This window comes from Poeciliopsis prolifica, unplaced genomic scaffold (genome assembly GCF_027474105.1).
Source record: "Poeciliopsis prolifica strain line A6 unplaced genomic scaffold, Auburn_PproV2 SCAFFOLD121, whole genome shotgun sequence".
NCBI lineage: Eukaryota > Metazoa > Chordata > Actinopteri > Cyprinodontiformes > Poeciliidae > Poeciliopsis > Poeciliopsis prolifica.
In genome coordinates, this window is record NW_026562496.1 from 681,877 (window position 1) to 701,109 (window position 19,233).

Consider the following 19,233-nt stretch of genomic DNA (forward strand, 5'->3'; position numbering starts at 1 on the left):
ACAAAGTACAGGTGTGCAAAATTGAGTTGCTAATAATAATAAAACATATTATTATATTAAATAAAATATAATAAATAAAATATATTTAATATATGAAATAAAATATTAAAACATATTAAATAAAATTTAAATAAAAATTGAATGCCTCCTTTCTGACCTAAATGTCAAAATTAGGTTTGTACACAGGCTAATAAATTTGAAAATAAATCATTAAATAAACTATGAATAAACCATTCAGGCCTTGGCGTAACAAGAAAAGGTGCATAGAAAACTTATTTATTGCTCATTTTGCGCCACACTGATCTACTCTGTCATTAATGACATTGAGTTCATCAATGTCGGGCCTCGTGGTTTGAGCTGACGAAACGATTCATTATCGAAAAAAAGGTGTTCGTCAGTCAGACGTCTCCTGTGAGATGTTTTAGTCATTTTTTTATGAGGAGAAAAGTTGCTCATAGGTAAGTGCTGGTGCGCAAGAAGACGGATCACCACCTTCATAATACACCCATGTCCTCTACCATAAGTGCTACTGACACAGAGGAGAAGGCGTGTCTGCCTCTCAGTGGCGGAGCTAGACTTTTTTTCAAGGGGTGGCCAAAGTGAGCAAGGCTTTATCAGAGGGGTCCATATACAAATGGACCGTTCCATGGAACGAAAGGAAAAAATATTTGTTTCCTTTCGTTTAAAATTAATTAATACAACTAGTGAGGTTATAATTCAAAGCTTTCATATTACATAGCCTACTTACATTTCAGTCATAAAACTTAATGGTTTTTCTCATATTCTTACCACACACATTTCAAGCAAGAGCTGGGAGATATAAAACATTAGAGGGCATGTGCACTAAAACATATGTTAAAAGAATCTGTCTAAAACACAATCTATCAGCACTAGCATGGCTAATATAATAAACGAGGCACTATGCAGCGGTGCACAACCATTTTTTTATTTTTTTTATTTTTTTTTTTTAGAAATGTAGGACAAGTGCCGCCTCTCATTAGGAAGGTAACAGCGGTTACCGGTGAGCGGTAAAATGTAAATACCTGCAGAACTCCTTGACGGTGTAACTCTAAAGCCACGGGTGTGTTTTGGATCAAGCAGGACCCACATGTCAGTTTAACCAATGAACAGCGTCCGGTATCGGGCTGCTTTCAGGGACAGTCGGAAATTACAGTTTTCCTGGCAAATCTTTGCCGATCTCATAAGTATTATATTTTAAAATGACCATTTCCAGTGGGGTGGCAGTAAGGGTGGCCAGGGCTCTGTTGGGGGTGGCAAGTGCCATCCCTCTGGCTCTGCCACTGCTGCCTCTGTCCTGATTGACATGCCAAAAAACAGTAGAGCATTATGGATTCGAAATATAACCGGTGAATGTGGCATCACCGCATTGCCACCGTATAATACCGGTGGGCCGGCTCTAATATTGATTTGAAATTGCCTCGCGGGCCAAATATAATTACACTGCGGGCCAAATTTGGCCCGCGGGCCAGTGTTTGACACCTATGTGTTAGACCATCACTTTCCAAAACAACACAATGAAGACCTTGTAAAAGGACACATGGAGTCAGTGCTACTCTGCTGTACCGTGGTACTGAGATATATATTAAAAAAAACAGTAAAAACCTTGTGGGGTCTAAATGACTCCATATCTGAAGACTGTGGGAGGTTTAATGATATCTGTTGGTAGATTTCCTCCAGTGACAAAAGAGATTGCAATCTGCTTAATTAACTTTTAAAAAGTACTTAAAATATTTAAAACACATATAAAAGACTCAAATGACTCAACCGTCAAGGTTGAATAAGTAAATAAATACATGTTTCTCAGAGTCTGAGAATAAGTAGCAATACATTACAAAATAAAACAAAACACAAACGTATTTAAAAACAAGATTCCATACTAGTTGAGCTGTGGCACCTGGAAGAGCCCTCAAATTCTGCTCAAACCCCAAACCGGCTATGGGCATATCCACATAGCTTAAACTAGGCTTGGGGGTACATATAAGTGCTTCCTTCCACCTGCTTTCTGAGCTTTCTATCGTGCCCTGCCCGGTTGGGTATTAACAACGTGCACGTTCACGGCTACGTCGCGCGGCCACGTTGTTTTGCTGTCACGAGCCTTCCGATCGTGAGTGGAAGCTGGTGCATTACAACGGACACCACATTGAGGTCAACTCTTACGACAACAAAAACAGACAGTACCGCAGATTTCTATCGTTCCGTGGCAAGGTAAACCCTGCCGAGTTATTCGGGTTAGCTGGTGATGTTTAGCTGTTTTTGAATGATATAGTTAGCCAGCTAGCTGTTGAAGTAGCTTAACGGTCCGCGCGAGTCGAAGAAACTTAACATCATTTTCCAATCGACATTCATACGAACACGCCTGTCTGCTTTCATCTCCAAGACATCCGACTAGTAGACATTTTTAAGCTCAAAGGCTTGTTCTTCTAGGTGTTGCGCGTCACTTCAAGCCCGAGTGAGGTCAGGTTTGAATGAAATAACGTTAGCTTGTCATAGCTAGCGGAAACAAGCCAGCTAACAAGGAAAGCTGCTGGACTCTTCCTCTCCGTCCAGAACTTAGACTAGCCACCGTCAAACTTACAGTCTGAAGTTGGACAAGTGTTATTTGCCGAATTGTGAGGAGCGACTGGACGTGCAAATTAGCTAACTCCTTCTGAACGTTAAGTTGGCCATCTTCCCCCCAGTCCAGCGTGAAAGGTTGTCCAGCATCGGCTTGTTTTTCCAAGAGAAGGCCGGAGTGAGGAAAGGAATCTGCAAAAATGCCGGCTGTGTCGAAGGGAGATGGAATGCGCGGGTTAGCCGTTTTCATCTCGGACATTAGAAACTGTAAGTGACTTTACTTTTATCTGTTTACTGAAATGTTTCATTTTATCCCGACCGCACAGGTTTTACACTATAGTTGGTTGGTTTCACGGAGACTCAGTGAAGTGACGTGGTACTCCACACACTGTAACTATGCTCAAATGTTACTTTAAACCTAACCTTTATACAACCACACTTAGTGCAGTCTAATACTTAAGTGTAATTAAAAGGCTCTTGATTTTCTGAATTTATAAAACATCCGAATTAGCATCGTTTTAAGCTCATAGTACTGCCACCTTGAAGCATTAGCAGCTTGTGTCAGGTGCATAGGCCTGTTTGTAGGGAATGAAGGATTAAAGCACCCTGACATGACCCCTCCCCTCAATTAATTAAGATACACTGTTAAGCTCAACTCGTGACAATTGTATAAAAATGCTAACGCATGTTCCAGGTTTTGGGACAAAACATGTAATTCGGTTTAGTTTATTTAATGCCAGTTCAGAACAAACGTGTCCTCAAGGGACTTTAAAAAAATGTTTTATTTCAATCACACATATCCCACTGATCCTACTTATCAAACAGAACATGTACATGTTAAGTATATCGCAAGCTATTAAGTTCTTCCAAAATGGTTTCCAAATAAATAAAACAACATTTATTTCTAAACAAAGACATAGGTGATATTTATAATTGCTTTTGGCATCCTAAAATGGCTTTTAGCATGAGATTAGCCTCATCCAGCTGTGCCTAATTGCTCTCTGTTTTAAACAGGGCTAAATTACATAAAATTCTGGCCTGGACTTGGACATCCCTAGCCAGGTTCAAGCAGAAAGCATTACTGATGCAAACATCAGTAATGTATACTTCAACCAACAACAAAAACATCAGATTTTTAGAACCTAACAGGTCAATCGGCAGTCATGAGGAGTGGAGCATAAACTCTGTAATTTTGGGTTCCGCAGCATTTATCAGCTAGAAAACACAGTTTCGGGATAATTGAGGCAATCGATAATAAATGCAATATTATGAAAAATATAACTATTTCAAGCAGCATTGCTGTAATTATGTGCGGTAGTTTATTATGAAACTACATTTCAAACAATTGCTTGTCATTTTCTGCATTATCCTTGGTGCTCTTTAGTGAGTTCTTGATGTCCCTGAAGAGTCTCCTTATCCAGGAATTTATCTAGACATTGCCATTTGTTTTAATTTATTTTCCTTGAGCAGTGAGTTATTTTCCTTTGCTATTGTCTGACTTTTGTAAAATATTATATATTCCTATCTATATATCTATGTGCATGTGTTATAAATATGTATATATATTCAGATTAAACGTATATTAAAAGTCTGTTTTTGCTATGTGAATTATTTGCAATCAAAGGCTCAGAATAAAAAAAAAAACAAACTAAAACATCTAAGCGATCTGATTTCTCCTTATCTTCAACACTGTTTTTACCAAAGGCATATTTTGGGAGGCTCTTGGTGGCTTTTTCACAACAGTGTACCTGCTTATTATTTACTTTAAATCAGTTCTTTGACTTAGTTAAGGTTGTTGACTCCTGTCATTGGGATTTTTGATTAGTTGTGGGAAATAAAAACATGACTTTGATGTTCTGAGGCTTGTTTTCTTGTAGAATGTTATGAAAAACGTTTTCATTGAATCAGAGTTGTTCAGTAAATAGGATGCCCTGAAACTTGTCTGAAGCCTGACTTGGATTGGTTGTTTGGCTCACTAGCAGATTTAAAGTGAGCATTTGTTGTGGTAACACTGATACAAATAGTATTTTGACTGAAATTCCCAAGTAACCATTTGTGAAACTGGTACATTACTTTTACAAAGAAAACACATCGTGTTCTTATATAGCTGAAAAAATAAGAACCTCACACACTGGGCACCACTGTCAGTTTGTATAGCTGTAAAAGCCATTGTTATATTTTGGATGAATATAAAATATAAAGTCCCAGAATGCTAGTTTTCACATTCTGAGATGTATTCTGCATTTTCTGTCATTTTAAAGACTGGTCACTTTATGCTCAAGAAGTGATGACTTAAAATGTTTTAGCTTTTTTCTTGAATATAAGAGATTTAATTTAAACTAGATTACTCATGGCTACCTTTCTGATAATAAAACTGTGGTACATTTTTCCATCTCTCAGGTAAGAGCAAGGAGGCTGAAATCAAACGGATAAATAAGGAGCTCGCCAACATCCGCTCCAAGTTCAAAGGTGACAAGGCTCTGGATGGTTACAGTAAGAAGAAATATGTCTGCAAGCTGCTCTTCATCTTCCTGCTGGGCCATGATATTGATTTTGGACACATGGAGGCAGTCAATTTACTTAGCTCCAACAAGTACACAGAGAAACAGATCGTAAGTCCTTTGTTATTGATTTCTTATCATTTTGACATCAAGAGTAGAGATTTTAAATTAAAAGGAAGGACTAAAACCCTAGGACGGTGTGGCGGCAGGGAAGTTTTATGTTTTTCACCATCATAAAGTTAAAACTTTCTGTGGAAACATCTTAAGAATTAAGTCATTTTTTTATGAAGGGTTGGTTACAATTTGATGTTTAGTTGTGATAATCATTGTGAAGAAACCTTAATTGTAGTTTTTTATACCAAATTAGTGATTGGTGATTGAGACACATAAGCAACATATAATGTGGTTTGTGCTCAAATGTACAAGTTAAACTGCTTGTCTGTGGCCATTTCCTAATTTGGTTCCGGACAATTTTCTCAGGAACAGGAAATGTTGAGTAGGCAGAAAAAGGATGGGTCACCATTCATTTTATTGGTGGATTGAGTTTTGTCTACCATAGTAAATCGCTGTTTAGACACATTTCTTTTAGATCCTATTCAGGAAATGTGAAAACCATCCATGTATGATAAACAATATATTGGGTTAGTTTTGTCCTGCAATAGCAGGACAAAACTAGTACTTGAAAATCGTAATTGATGTATCATGAATATTTTTCTAAATAAATGGATTATGAAAGATAATCCTTTTGTCTTTATTAGTTGGTTTACTTGAGAACACTTTTAGGTTAAAGTGTTCTAGCACAAAAGTGTTTTCTCTTTGGGTTAGAACACAAAAGGTAGAAATGCAAAGAGCATTTCATCTCTGCATGAAATGCTATGATTGGCTCTGTATAGCCGCACCCCAGTTTTAATACAGTTATTTTTTAAATTAATGTTATGTGCTTTGGTGGGACACGCAAATTTCCCTCCCCATTGGGGATCAATAAAGTATTATCTTATTATTAATAAAAACTCTAAAATTTATTATAAGTACTAAAGAATTTAAGCAATTAAATGAGTTTCTTTTAAAAACATGATTACAATTTGCACAATGTTTTCTGTTGGAGAAAAAAGTATCTTAATATAAATTTGTAAAAATTTATTTAGAAAAAAGTATAAAGAAATTTTTACAAATTTAGATTGATACTTTTTTTCTAAATTGGGCTTACTCATCAAATGTGAGATTTCAAGTGCAAATGACTAAGTGCATCAATGATTTCTACGTTGTAGTCCATGGGCCAGATGGCGCTTAGATTTTGGTCCATCTCAGGGTGGAAAAGTCTTCCCATATTTTTTTAAATGATACGTGTCTCTAGCAGATTTAAAGTGAGCATTTGTTGTGTTATATTTTGGTATGGACGCCCTTCCAAAGTAGCTGAGTCATAGTTATCAGCTAATGAAGTTAACTACCCCTTTGGACAAATTGAGTTTTTTGAGATTCATGTAATTTAGGCTCATGGTATAAGCATTTGTCATAAATCTAAATATATTGTTTAGTATCTTATGCTGTACATAGGCCTATTTATCAGATTTTAAGTTTTTCTGTCCTACATCATGGGCTACATCATGGGCATCATGTAGTCCATGATGACCACATAGAAACATTATAGCATGATAGGCTCGGTGCGAGTATACCACTAGAGCTGTAACAACCCTTACTATGTCAAACTCTGAGGTAAAAATAAAAATCACATGTTTAGACTACGATTGACAGCATAATTTAGATTGTTATATTTCTGCCAACAGATGATGACCTTAGGCATATTGATACCAACTACATTATGCTTGATGAGGATGTTGATTTCAGTCTGCCCCACAAATGAGTTCATTAAAAAATAAATGAAATCAGTAAGAGGTACTCATTGAAGCTTCAGTATTTAACTTGTATAGAAAATGGTTTTCACATATTTATTAAAACTATCACTGCTAAGGCCCTCTTCCTAGCTTCATTCTTTTTTTTCATGGATTATCTGTCTCAACATAGTGTTGTGACATGGTGACGGTTTTAACAAATATGTAAAGAATACATTTTCTAATACTTACATACTGCAGCATTGAACTGTCTGTTTGCTGTTTATATACTACCTTGTGGCTAGATGATTTAGTTGGATAGCCTTGCGTTAAAGTTTTATTTTCTACTTATCAAGAGGAACGTTTAGTGCTGGTTTAGGGTTACAGACCTTGAAATAGAGTTGACCGTTTGTGTTTTCTTTTCAGTTGAAAAGAAAACCATCTGAGTGTCATCAATCTATTTGATGATAGGTTGACAATTTATAGAAAAGTGTGTCTGTAAATAAAAAAAGAAGACACCTGGAGGAGCCGAAGGTTTCATTTTATAAACCAGAGCAATTACGAGATACTATCTATCTACCATCTCAGAAAATGGAATTAAATATCTCGGGTGACTTGAGGTGCTTTTCCGCTGGCAAGTTGTGCACTAGCTGGTTAATGTGCAGTGCAGTTCTAACCCAGGAAGTGAACTTTTCCATTATATTCTCTGTTCCTCACTGGCGGGCCATGATCATAGCAGCTGATGCTTGCAGAGACTCTCAGCTATGGAGAACCCTGAGATTGTGCTTCTGATGGGCATTGGAGTCAAAAGGTGCAAATCAATAGCCTTTATTTATTTTTAATCCAATGGAAAAAGGAAAATTCACATCACAAGCTAATAAATAGTTCCAATGTCTTGCATTTTAGGCGCTAAACTGAAGCTCTGTCAGAAAGCTGCCCACAGCTTTCCATCCATCCATCTTCTGCCGCTTATCCGAGGTCGGGTCGTGGGGGTAGCAGCTTAAGAAGGGAGGCCCAGACTTCCCTCTCCCCAGCCCTTCCTCCAGCTCCTCCGGGGGAATCCCGAGACGTTCCCAAGCCAGCCGAGAGACGTAGTCCCTCCAGCGTGTCCTGGGTCTACCCCGGGGCCTCCTCCCGGTGGGACGTACCCGAAACACCTCATCAGGGAGGTGTTTCGGGTACTCTAAGGGAGAGCCCAGCCACCCTACGGAGAAAACCCATTTCAGCCGCTTGTATCCGCAATCTCGTTCTTTCGGTCATTACCCAAAGCTCATGACCATAGATGAGGGTAGGAACGTAGATCGACCAGTAAATCGAGAGCTTCGCTTTTTGACTCAGCTCTCTCTTCACGACGATGGACCGGTACAGCAGACGCTGCACCAATCCGCCTATCGATCTCCCGAGATACTTGAGGGCAGCTGTGGCTGTGTGGCAGAGTTGTCGTCTTGCAATCGGAAGGTTGTAGGTTCGATTCCAGCTTCCTCCTGCCACATGTTGATGTGCCTCTGCCTCTCAACCCTAAATTGCCTACCGGTCTGCGTATCGGTGTATGAATGTGTGTGTGAATGGGTGAATGTGACTAGTGTAAAGCGCTTTGAGTGGTCAAAATGACTGGAAAAGCGCTATATAAGTTCAGTCCATTTACCATTTGAACTCCTCCACTTGAGGAAGGACATCTCCCTCGACCCGGAGAAGGCACTCTACCCTTTTCCGACTCAAGACCATAGTCTCGGACTTGGAGGCACTGATCCTCATCCCGGCCGCTTCACACTCTGCTGCGAACCGTTCCAGCGAGAGCTGCAGATCACATCCCGATGAAGCCAATAGGACCACATCATCCGCAAAAAGAAGAGATGCAATCCTAAGGCCACCAAAACTGATACCCTCAACACCCTGGCTGCCCCTAGAAATTCTGTCCATAAAAGTAATGAACAGAATTGGTGACAAAGGGCAGCCCTGGCGGAGTCCAATCCTCACCGGGAATGAGCCCGACTTATTGCCAGCAATGCGGACCAGACTCTGACACCGGTCATACAGAGACCTGGCAGCCCGTATCAAAGGGCCCGGTACCCCGTACTCCCGGAGAACCCCCCACAGGGCACCCCCAAGGGACACGGTCGAACACCTTCTCCAAGTCCACAAAGCACATGTAGATTGGTTGGGCGAACTCCCATGCACCCTCCAGGACCCTGCTGAGGGTGTAGAGCTGGTCCAGTGTTCCACAACCAGGACGAAAACCACACTGCTCTTCCAAAATCCGAGGTTCGACTATCCGACGGACCCTCCTCTCCAGTACCCCCGAATAGACCTTGCCGGGAGGCTTAAGAGTGTGATCCCTCTATAATTGGGTCCCCCTTTTTAAACAGGAGGACCACCACCCCAGTCTGCCAATCCAGGGGAACTGCCCCCGATGTCCATGCGATACTGCAGAGTCGTGTTAACCAACACAACCCTACGACATCCAGAGCCTTAAGATACTCTGGGCAAATCTCATCAACCCCCGGGGCCCTGCCACCGAGGAGCTTTTTAACTACCTCAGCGACTTCGTCCCCAGGGATTGGAGAGCCCAACCCAGAGTCCCCAGGTTCAGCTTCCTCAATGGAAGGCATGTTGGTGGGATTGAGGAGGTCTTCGAAATACTCTGCCCACCGACCTACAACGTCCCGAGTCGAGGTCAGTAGCACACCACCCCCACTGTAAACAGTGTTGGTGCTACACTACTTCCCCCTCCTGAGACGCCGGATGGTGGATCAGAGTCGCCTCGAAGCCATACGGAAGTCTTTCTCCATGGTCTCTCCAAACTCCTCCCACGCCAGAGTTTTTGCCTCAGCAACCACCAGAGCTGCAAGCCGCTTCGCCTGCCGGTATCCATCAGCTGCTTCTGGAGTCCCACAGGCCAAAAAGGCCAGATAGGACTCCTTCTGCAGCCTGACAGCATCCCACACCGAAGGTGTCCACCAACCGGTTTGAGGGTTGCCACCACGACAGGCACCGACAACCTTGCGACCACAGCTCCGATAAGCCGCATCGACAATGGAGGCACGGAACATGACTCAATGTCCCCCGCCCCCCCGGGACATGTTCAAAGCTCTGCTGGAGATGGGAGTTAAAGCTCCGTCTCACAGGGGGCTCCGCCAGACGTTCCCAGCAGACCTTCACAACATGTTTGGGCCTGCCAGGTCTGACCGGCATCCTCCCCCACCACTGGAGCCAACTCACCACCAGGTAGTGGTCAGTGGACAACTCCGCACCTCTCTTCACCCGAGTGTCCAAGACATATGGCCGCAGATCCGACAAAACGATGACAAAATCGATTGAACTGCGGCCTAGGGTGTCCTGGTGCCAAGTGCACATATGGACACCCTTATCCTTGAACATGGTGTTTGTTATGGACAATCCGTGATGAGCACAGAAGTCCAGCAACAGAACACCACTCGAGTTCAGATCGGAGGGATCGTTCCTCCCAACCACGCCCCTCCAGGTCTCACTGTCATTGCCCACGTGAGCACTGAAGTCCCCCAGCAGAACGAGGGAGTCCCCAGTAGGGGCACTCTCCAGTACCCCCTCTAAGGACTCCAAAAAGGGTGGGTAGGCTGAACTGTCATTTGGTCCGTAAGCACAAACAACAGTCAGAACCTGTCCCTCCACCCGTAGGCGGAGGGCGGCTACCCTCTTGTTCACCGGTGTAAACCCCAACGTACAGGCGCCGAGATGGGGAGCAACAAGTATGCCCACCCCTACTCGACGCCTCTCACCGTGGGCAACTCCAGAGTGGAAGTACATCCAGCCCCTCTCAAGGAGACTGGTTCCAGAACCAGAGCCATGTGTCGAGGTGAGACTGACTATTTCTAGCCGGAACCTCTCAGCCTCACACACCAGCTCCGGCTCCTTCCCCACCAAAGAGGTGACATTCCACGTCCCAAGAGCCAGTTTCTGTAACCGAGGATCAGACCGCCAGGACCCCCTCCCTCGGCCACCACCCATCACACACTGCACCCAACCCCTGTGGCCCTTCCCATAGGTGGTGAGCCCATTGGAAGAGGGACCCATGTTTCTTCTTCGGGCTGAGCCCGGCCGGGCTCCATAGGTAAAAGCCCAGCCTCCAGGCGCTCGCCAACGTGCCCCACCTCCAGGCCTGTCTCCAGAGTTGGGCCTGGGTGGCCTGCGTCCGGGCGAGGAAACACTAGGTCCAAAGTTTGTGTGCATCACAGGGGTCTTCGGGCTGCGCTTTGTCTGGTCCCTCCCCTAAGACCCATCTGCCTTAGGTGACCCTACCAGGGACATGAAGCCCCAGACAGCATAGCTCTTAAGATCATTGGGGCACTCAAACCCCTCCACCACGAAAAGGTGGCAGCCCGAGGAGAGGGGCATACTTTCTCTCTTTTTTATTGCTGTTCATTCTTCAGAGAGAAGCTGCTAGCAGCACTGTTAAATCATGATCATTCCGCTCCAAAACCTAACGTGTGTTAACAGAAATGTAGTAAATTAATTTTGGTGCCAATCGTACAGAAGGGTATTGCTATCAAGGAGGTCTATGTACAGCATAAGAAGATACCAAACGGTATATTATAGTGTTTTTGAAATTTTAGGCAGGATTGGGGGTGATTGGTGATAAATAATGATAACACGCTGTTCTGCTAGAATAAATGTGTCCTTTTATTCTGCCACAGATTACAGCAAACTTATTCACACAACAAACAATATGTAATGCTTAAATTCTTTCAATCCGCTCTTACCGTGACACAGTGAACTGGAGAGCCGACAGTCCAGGTAGAGCTATAGAATCACGTAATTGGGTGTCCGTACGTAACCCACAGCAGACTCTACTGAACAATGGGACTTTTCTGCCTTTATGCTCATTACCAAAACGACCTCGAATGAAAGAAGCAAAGGGCCATTTCCCCTCTCCCAGACGGGTTAGCCAATCAGAATGCTACTTCCCTGAGCCATACTTGACCATGAGCCCAGAGCGTGATCAATTAGCACACAGTAACAAGTTCCACTCAACCTCCTGTTGTCCATGACTCGACCCCTTGTTGTCCATGAGCTCTAGAGGTAACAATCATCAGCTCAGTAACAAATTCCACTTGGCCTCCTGTTGTCCATGGTGGGATCACCAGTTGTCTATGGGCTCCAGAGGTGACGACCATGAGTTCAGAGCGTGATCAATTGGCATACAATTAGCATACAGAAAACAGTTCCTTTAAAATGTGTTGAAAATTAATAAAATGAGCATGTAACATACAATTTATCAAAGAACATAGAAAATTCCTCTATCATATACACCTATGACAACTGCTCATACCATGATTCTCAAAAAACTGAATTTGTCCAAAGGGGCAGTTAACTTCATGAGCTTTAGCTTCACATTCACTAAATGAATGCTGAATCACATTTTTTGCAATGAGATATTTTTGTTCCTTTAAATTAGAAAATGACCATTTGTGTATTTCTTTTAATTTCTAATATTGTGCAAAAAATGCATAATTGGTGAAATGAAAAATCTGACATTTTTAAAAATTATTTATCAGAATAATCAATTTATTAAAATAATTTTTAGTTGCAGCCTTAACTTGAATGGTCATCTGATGTGTCTCTCTCTCCAGGGCTATCTGTTTATCTCAGTGCTGGTGAACAGCAACAGTGAGCTGATTCGTTTGATCAACAATGCCATCAAGAATGACCTATCCAGTCGTAATCCAACCTTCATGTGTCTGGCACTTCACTGCATCGCCAATGTGGGCAGTCGGGAGATGGCTGAGGCCTTTGCCAGCGAGATCCCTCGTATCCTGGTGGCTGGGTGAGTCTGATTAAGGGTGGGACATGGGAGGAAGCTGAAATTAACTGAAATGTTTGGTTGTCATAGTATTATCAACTTTTTTGAGAAAGTGGGTTGTGAAGTGATCTTGAATTAAACAATGTCTGGATCTCAGTTTCAGACCTTCGAAGCACAGAGTGGTGGATCCTCTAGGAGTCAGGTGACTTAAAAGAAGTAAAGGCTGAGATGTGTACACTTAGAAGAGAAGACAAACACATTGTTGTTGCTAAAATGAAAAGGGTTTGCAGTTAGTAGCTTTATCCCATGGTTTTTTACATGGAGATTAAAACGCTGGCAAAATTTTTTTTTGGTGTTCACTTTGGGGGGTGGATGTGGTGATCTTGCATCAAACCTGTTGTTTGAAGGTGAGATTTCTCTCAGGTAAAATAAGGTAATTTTATCTATAGAACACATTTTCAGCAACAAGGCAATTCAAAGTGTTTTATATAAATTAGATGAGATGCAAACAAAAAGAAAGCAAGAGAAAAATAAAAGTTTACTGCATATTGGTTCCCCATCTTTAATAAGAATTTATAAACTAGTAGGGATTTATCTGGATTCTTGAGTCAGAATTTGAGGCTCGGGCTCGTCACTTTGTCCTTGGAAGCGGAGTCAGAGTTGTTCCATCTGCTTGTTTATTTTTCTTTGGAGCTCAGAGGTGGCCACATTGATTCGTCTCGATGAAGGATTTTCACTGTTGGTCGTCTCATTAGATTCGAAGTGTGAGACTTATTTTTTTCCTGGCTTCGCTCCCAGAGAGTTCAGGTTGAGCTGTTTGGTGTGGGGTGTGCGACTTCTCAGTTGATTTGAGGAAGAGTTGTTTCATTTCCACAGGCAGCATTTACCTCAAAGTTCACCAGCCATTGAATCTTCATTTTTATTGTTTGCAGATGTTATGCAATACTGAGCTGGTTGCTATTTTCAGTCATCACGAGAGTTGAGCCTAGTTGCCCTCGGTATTCCTATGCAAAATCTGATTCTTTAGTTCTTGGAGTTGCCCAATGGTATCTCGACCTGGTTCAGCTTGGAAGTGGAAAAAGTAGAGTTAAAAAGTAAAGTCTCCCACAGTCCTTAGGTTTGAAGTTGTCCAGTTGTTATGTCCACAATGTAAGTATAATTTTAAAAACTGACATTAAAATGACACGCAGGTGAAGTTATCAATAAGGACGAGGGGGATCAGGATAAGCCATTCTTCCTTCCGCTAATGATCTGCTGTGATTTATTTTGTATTTGTGAACAAAAGGGACACGATGGACAGCGTTAAGCAGTCGGCTGCCTTATGTTTGCTGCGCCTCTATAAGACATCTCCTGACTTGGTGTTAATGGGTGAATGGACATCACGTGTGGTGCACCTGCTCAACGACCAACACATGGTAAGAGTTTAGACGCAGGTTGCATAAAAAAGATTTGACACAGTAAACAGTAATTTTTCACTAAATTTGTGAGCTCTTTGTTGTGGATGCAGGGTGTTGTGACAGCAGCAATCTCTCTCATCACCTGTCTGAGCCAGAAGAATCCAGATGAGTTCAAGACATGCGTTTCTTTGGCTGTGTCCCGACTCAGCCGGGTGAGTGTGGCAACAAAACACTATTTGTGCTTTTAATTTCTGTAATTGCTGCTCATTTCCAAGCTTTATTTCTGATGAAAGTTTAGATCTGTATTCCATAATCATTATCATTTATCATAGAAAATTTCTTGTTATAAGAATTTTGATTGATCATTGTCACAAAAAATGTTAATAAAAAAATTGTGGGTGTAAGAATATTTTAAGAATATTTTTCTACAGCACTACGTGGTGCTATGAATGGTGTTAGCTAAAAAGTTGTAATACATTATCATTTATATCTCTATCAAAATAGTATAAAATATTGTGATCAAATGTTAAGAGTGTGTCAGTCACTCATATTCCACAGCCAAAATGTATTTCATTAATTTTTCAGAGATGTTTATTATTTTAATATCAACTAATGGTGTTTTTTTCTTTAAAGGCATTATGGAAAGACTTTATTTGATGGGGTGTGGATAAGACTGACATGACACTGTCATAAACATAACAGTCATGAACAGGAAGGAGGCTTTATGAATGCTTATGAAGAAGGCTTTAACAACTTTTGTCCTGTCCATTAAAAGTCCATTAAAAGTGTCAACTTTGCATTCAGCATGTCATTATTTTTGGACCTAAAAAGGAACAATCTAGAGTCAATGCACAGCTTCAGTTATTACAACTAAAAACTAGCGATCAGGCCCGAAACCAGGGAGTAGTGATGGACTCAGATCTGAACCTTCAGAGCCACATAAAGACGTTACAAAGTCGGCCTTTTATCACCTGAAGAACATCTCTAGGATTAGAGGACTAATGTCTCAGCCAGATCTAGAGAAACTCATCCATGCATTTATCTTTAGTCACATTGATTATTTTAACAGCGTCTTCCCAGGCCTGTCCAACAAATCAATCCTCCAGCTGCAGCTGATCCAGAAGCTGCTGCTCCTATTCTCACTAAAACCAGGAAGTTAGAGACATAACAGCAGTTTTAAAGTCCCTCCACTGGCTCCCTGTAGCTCAAAGAATAGATTTTAAAATACTGTTAGTTTACAAACCACTGAACGGTTCAGCACCACATTACATCAAAGATCTGCTGTTTTTGTATCAACCTTCCAGACCTCTCAGGTCTTCTGGTTCTGGTTCTGCTCTGCATCCCCAGAACCAGAACCAAGAGAGGAGAAGCAGCTTTCAGCATCTATGCACCAAAAATTTGGAACAAACTTCCAGAAAACTGTAAAACAGCGGAAACCCTGACTTCCTTTAAATCTCAACTAAAAACACACCTGTTTAGAATTGTATTTGAAATGTAATATGTATCAATGTAATTTTTATTCCATAATGCATGACTTTGTGTTTTTGCGTTTATGATGTAAAGCACTTTGAAATGCCTTGCTGCTGAAATGTGCTATACAAATAAAATTTGATTTTGATTTGATTATTTACTGAATGACACCTCATGACAAAAGTCATAAACATCCATCAGGGCTCCTTCATGTTTATAGCAGCTTTTATGTCATGTTTATGACGGTGTCATGTCAGGCTTGCACTCACCCCGTCAAATAAAGTGTTACCAGCATTTTACTGGACAGGGGTTATATCATTCTGTCCACTGCAACAAATATAGCCTATGACTGTATAAGGAGCGCTCAATAAAAAGTTGTTTGTTACTGATGTCTTAGTAGCAGAGTTGTGCTGGTTTTCATTTGTCAGAAGTCAGAGCCTGGATCTAGAATTGACATACAACCTGAGCAGAGTTTTCTGGTTGCAAGCTGGAAATCAGTAGGGTTTGCTAATTGTGGATGTAATTCACAGTGATATTTCTGTGTGTACAAATAATGTTTTATGTGTGGAAACCACATTGAACTTTAGGGAACATTCTAGTTGTACTTTCAACTTTACACCACATTAATGTCCATAATTGTTCCTTTGACTGGCACAGTCAAAGGAATCACTCTCATTGTCGGTGTTGTCATCATCCTTGAATGTTTTAAGAAGTTCACAGTTTTTGTTTTTTTGTTTTTGTTTGTTAAACTAGAAAGTTTAAACTAATTTTACTTGTGGCTTACCATTTTATCAGTAGTTAAGTAAAATTATAAAACATTATTTTAGTGTTTCATGTTTGTTTTGTGACAGTTTTTCATGGTTTTGTAAAACCATCGATCATCTCCTGAATGGCTTTAGAGCAGAAGCTCGTTGGTCGTCTGTTGTAAAAAGGCAAACTCCTTTCTTAATTGGTCATACCTTCGTGAGGGGCAGCCTGAATGTTGCAAGACCTTGTGTTATATTTCTGTTTGCTCACTTGGTTTGACTCATCCATAATTGAATGTTATAGTTGAGCCTCTTTATAATACAGAGGACCCACATGAGCGTTTGCTAATAGGCCATCATCTCCTGTTATTGTGCCTTAAAAGATGCCAGTAAAAATTTCTCAAATAATAATTTTTGTAATAAACAAGAGACATTTTTTTTTTTTGCCCACAGATTGTGTCATCAGCCTCAACTGATCTGCAGGATTATACCTATTATTTTGTACCTGCCCCTTGGTTGTCCTGCAAATTGCTGCGATTACTGCAGTGTTACCCTCCACCAGAAGATGGTGCAGTCAAAGGCCGACTGGTAGAGTGTCTGGAGACCATACTGAATAAGGCTCAGGAGCCGCCCAAATCTAAGAAGGTGCAGCATTCCAATGCCAAGAACGCCATCTTGTTCGAGGCTATATCACTTATCATCCACTATGACAGGTAAGTTTTTGTTTTTTTGCAGGTACATGACAGGAGATGACATCAGACAGTTGGCTTATGGCTGTCAGGGTTTTTCATTGTAGTTTAGTTTTCTTTGTGACATGAAAGAAATAAGACATTCATGTCACAAAAGTTTTATTTTAAAACAACACGTTGCGTGTGTGTGTGAGTGCGTACTTTACACTTTATTTCTAATATCTGTAGTTCTAGCTTAGCTGTGCTGTGTGTGAAGCAAACTTTTTTTTTTTTGCCAGTGAGCCAAACCTTCTGGTGCGAGCCTGCAACCAACTTGGCCAGTTCCTGCAACACAGAGAGACCAATCTACGTTATCTAGCTTTGGAAAGCATGTGTACTCTGGCCAGCTCAGAGTTCTCCCACGAAGCTGTCAAGACTCACATCGAGACTGTTATCAATGCACTCAAGGTTCTGCCTCACACAAAAAACATTTATATTTGTATCTATAACGGAGAATGGATGCACATGGTGACCTTCAATTTATTTTAATTTTTTTTTCTTTTAGACTGAAAGAGATGTAAGTGTTCGACAGCGAGCAGCTGATCTGCTTTATGCTATGTGTGATCGCAGCAATGCTAAGCAGATTGTAGCAGAGATGCTGAGCTACCTGGAGACAGCGGACTATTCCATCAGAGAAGAGATGGTGCGTGTGAGACAATGATACCCTGAAGAATTTGTGAATTGATTAAGTAGATTACCACCAACTACTCTCATTCACTTTGAGTCTAATGCTAATGGAATATATAAGTATTGTTAATTTTTTCTTCAGTGTATAATCCATAAACTGTAATCAGTGAAAGTAATCAAAGGTGAATGGTTTCAATAAAGGAATCATTTTATGTTAGTTATTTTGGCAGAATAGCAAAATTTTTAAACACTCAGTTATGGTATTGATGCCATCGCAATGTGGCTGGCACAGAGTGCTGCCTCAAGAGTAACCAATTCAAACAACAACCTTCCTGTGAGTTTTTTTGTTTTGTTCTATTTACAGGCTGCCTCTAAACATTGTGTTTATACTTCAAGCATAGAAGAGTAAGATTTGTTTTTCCAAAAGAAGGTTTTCCTTTGGTGCTATATGAATCCGTCTTAATTTTACTAAGCAAGTCCAATATTTGGATTTAATACTCTTAATGCAGTATTAAACTGCATCATCATGTAGAGAGTACACAATTGGTTGAAATCACAAGCAATTGGCACAATTAAATTGGAATATGGAAACAACTAAGTGGATAGAGTCACATAAAATGTTGGCAACAGTGATGCCAACACTGAGAGTGGACATGCCCAAACATTGACACACTTGTACTGTTTACATGTAGGTGCTGAAAGTAGCCATCCTTGCAGAGAAGTATGCTGTGGATTACTCCTGGTATGTAGACACAATCCTTAACCTTATCCGCATTGCCGGGGACTATGTCAGCGAAGAGGTTTGGTACCGGGTCATTCAGATTGTGATCAACCGAGATGATGTGCAAGGCTACGCCGCCAAGACAGTCTTTGAGGTACTCCTGTCAAATAATATACCAACAGCAATATTTTATAAATGCACTGAGGTTTTGCGGCCAATTTGTGTTCCAATTTTCCATGTCTAATGTAGTCATGTGATCAATGATGGTATAGTTACTTTGAAAAAATAACTTTAAATATCAAGGAGTGGTGGTGGTTAGAGCTTTCTGGCAGCACTTAACTGAAAAAAAAAGAAAAAAGCTTTTAGTTTCTAGTGTAAAATTTCCATTTCTTATTTTGGCTGTTTAATGACCATTTTAGCTGTGCGACAGGTATAGTTTGTTGAATGAAATCAACAACCTTTTTTTTTACCCATCCAAACTGGAGTACTTTGATTCCTGTTTGTAAAAAATGCATTTACACTTTGCTAGACCTTTAGTGATAGAGGCAATACTAGAAGTTAAAAAATGTCTTCGAGCAGAAATAACTCAACATGCTGGCTCATCAGATGTTTAGTGATGTCTTGGTCAACGACTCTTCCATTCACTTTCAAACAATCAAGCTATCCAAAAAGTTCTTAAAATGCTTCAGTTTTAGCTTAAATATATGAAAGTGGAATAATTTTGTTGCAGGCCCTCCAAGCTCCGGCATGCCATGAGAACATGGTGAAAGTTGGAGGTTACATTCTGGGAGAATTTGGGAATCTGATTGCTGGTGACCCCCGGTCCAGGTACGTTCCATTTTTGTTCATCTCTGTACACGTCTG

At 41.0% G+C, this 19,233-nt stretch overlaps 1 protein-coding gene across 5 annotated transcripts in view; it reads left to right on the forward strand.

The window, feature by feature from the left end:
• The first annotated feature begins 1,965 nt into the window (after positions 1-1,965).
• The window catches only part of ap2a1 (adaptor related protein complex 2 subunit alpha 1), a 36,290-nt gene continuing 19,022 nt past the window's right edge, over positions 1,966-19,233 (forward strand). For 2 of the 5 annotated variants that reach the window (XM_055024492.1, XM_055024493.1), the window contains exons 1-10: positions 1,969-2,841; positions 4,975-5,186; positions 12,511-12,704; positions 13,966-14,095; positions 14,188-14,289; positions 16,747-17,006; positions 17,261-17,429; positions 17,527-17,664; positions 18,341-18,523; positions 19,100-19,197. In XM_055024492.1, coding sequence (XP_054880467.1) covers positions 2,775-2,841; positions 4,975-5,186; positions 12,511-12,704; positions 13,966-14,095; positions 14,188-14,289; positions 16,747-17,006; positions 17,261-17,429; positions 17,527-17,664; positions 18,341-18,523; positions 19,100-19,197 — 1,553 coding nt within the window. In that variant the 5' untranslated portion in view covers positions 1,969-2,774. Of the gene's footprint in view, positions 2,842-4,974; positions 5,187-12,510; positions 12,705-13,965; positions 14,096-14,187; positions 14,290-16,746; positions 17,007-17,260; positions 17,430-17,526; positions 17,665-18,340; positions 18,524-19,099; positions 19,198-19,233 lie in introns of all 5 variants that reach the window. The other 3 variants (XM_055024490.1, XM_055024491.1, XM_055024488.1) reach the window with 3 other exon arrangements.